The 1,630-nt window shown below is 44.2% G+C and overlaps 1 protein-coding gene across 1 annotated transcript; it reads right to left on the reverse strand.

Annotated features, from left to right (window-relative positions):
• Positions 1-1,577, reverse strand: LOC127808328 (PLASMODESMATA CALLOSE-BINDING PROTEIN 3-like; the record flags this gene model as incomplete). The annotated part of the gene is given in 3 exon segments (XM_052346830.1): positions 1-716; positions 813-909; positions 1,098-1,577. Coding segments are annotated over 3 exon segments (734 nt in total), but the record flags the coding sequence as incomplete, so codon positions are not given.
• Between the last annotated feature and the right edge of the window lie 53 nt (positions 1,578-1,630).

Here is a 1,630-nt window from a genome sequence, read left to right on the forward strand (position 1 = left end):
GTTGTGTACAAAAACCAAGAAGTCCCGTACGTCGGGACACCCTTTATACATTACGTGATATAGTTGTCAAAATCGGTTGCAGTTATTCGGATACCACCGTTTCTTGTTTGGTTAATCATCAGCAACAATAAATATAATCATAAGAAGCTATGTTTGTGTTTATGTTTCTGATGCAGAATGCAGAATACAGTAGATTATTACTCTTCTGATCGTCGACATCGAGTCAATCTAAAGCTAGCATAAATGTCTCTGTTTGAAACAGTCCTATAACCAACTCTTCTCATCTGAATACTTATTTCCTAACTGTAGAAAGAGTATAGCTTGTAGCTGTAGAGATCCCACTATCTTGTTCCTTTCCTCCCACTTCTTAGCTGAACTAAAATGCAGAAAAAGATGAAGTATAGCTATGATCTTTTTTTATCAGAAAAAGGCTTTGAGATTTGTATCCCAAATTTAATTCCAGTGCTCTCTCAGAACTTGGTGTCGAGAAAATTGCAATTGATCGATCACCATCTCGACGTGGAGAGAGCATATATAGCAATAGCTTCGGTCTCATTTGCTAGAGATATTTGGATGCAAGAAACGAGAAACTAATCGTGGCGAAGAGCAGTGCGGGGTGGTGTAGCACGGGATAAGCTGAGTTGGGGCTTCCTGTTGGTTCTAAACCGTAGTCTGATGGCGCACCGGGGGTGTAAGGATTCACCGACGAAGTAGTGCTGTAATGGCAGACATGAAATATATATTCTGTCAATCACCACACCGTTTTTTGACGGGAGAACTTTTCAATTAGAAGTGGTTTGTGTGGAAGTAACCTGGGTGGCGGCGGCGATGGCAGCGTTGGCACGGCTGTTGGCGGTGGCTGTGTTGGTGTCGATGTCCTAGGTGATGCATAATGACAGTTTCCAGAACCTGCAATTGCCAAGAGCATTGTTTTTCTACTGTGTCATGGAGTAAGAAATTTGAAGCTGTTTATTAGCAAGGATATATATGTGTGTGTGTGCGTGTGCGTGTGTGTATATATCATTAGGAAAATTGGAATTAATCTAGAGAAATTGTGAAATTAAAGGTTGATGAGTTTAAGTGTGAACGTTTCTTACTCGGATCAGCGTTGGTGAGCTGTGCTGCTCCCCCGAAAACACAGCTAGTTGGGATCGGGTTCTTCTGGTAGTAGTCGTTGAAAGCATATGAGGCGTGATCTTTGACAGTATTTGGGTTATAACAAGCTGCACCTGATTGAATAGCTGAGCAGTCTGCTCCTCCGTAGCCGCACGCATAGTCCAGAGCCACCTGCAAAGCTGTAGGGGATGCGGTTGGGTTGGCGACACACCAGGCTCCGCCTGATGACGTTGGGGACGTGGTGGTTGGACCTGCCGGAGTTGTGGTGGTTGGTGCTGGCGGGCTTTCAGGTATTACAATTGGAGTTGCTGTAGTTGGAGAATTGGGGTTTACAATGGGAATGGCATCCAGTTCAGTACCATACAATGAAGGTGAGGAATCCACTTGGCTCTCTGCGGGGACAGGCTGCTTTTGATATTGCTGGATCGCTTGGAGGGGAAGTTTCTCTGCAACGCTTGAATCTGAAGAAATGCAGAATCGAGATAAGTTATTCACTCCCCTTTGCTTTTTTCAC

The sequence above is a fragment of the Diospyros lotus genome, chromosome 8 (assembly GCF_014633365.1).
Source record: "Diospyros lotus cultivar Yz01 chromosome 8, ASM1463336v1, whole genome shotgun sequence".
Classification (NCBI taxonomy): domain Eukaryota; kingdom Viridiplantae; phylum Streptophyta; class Magnoliopsida; order Ericales; family Ebenaceae; genus Diospyros; species Diospyros lotus.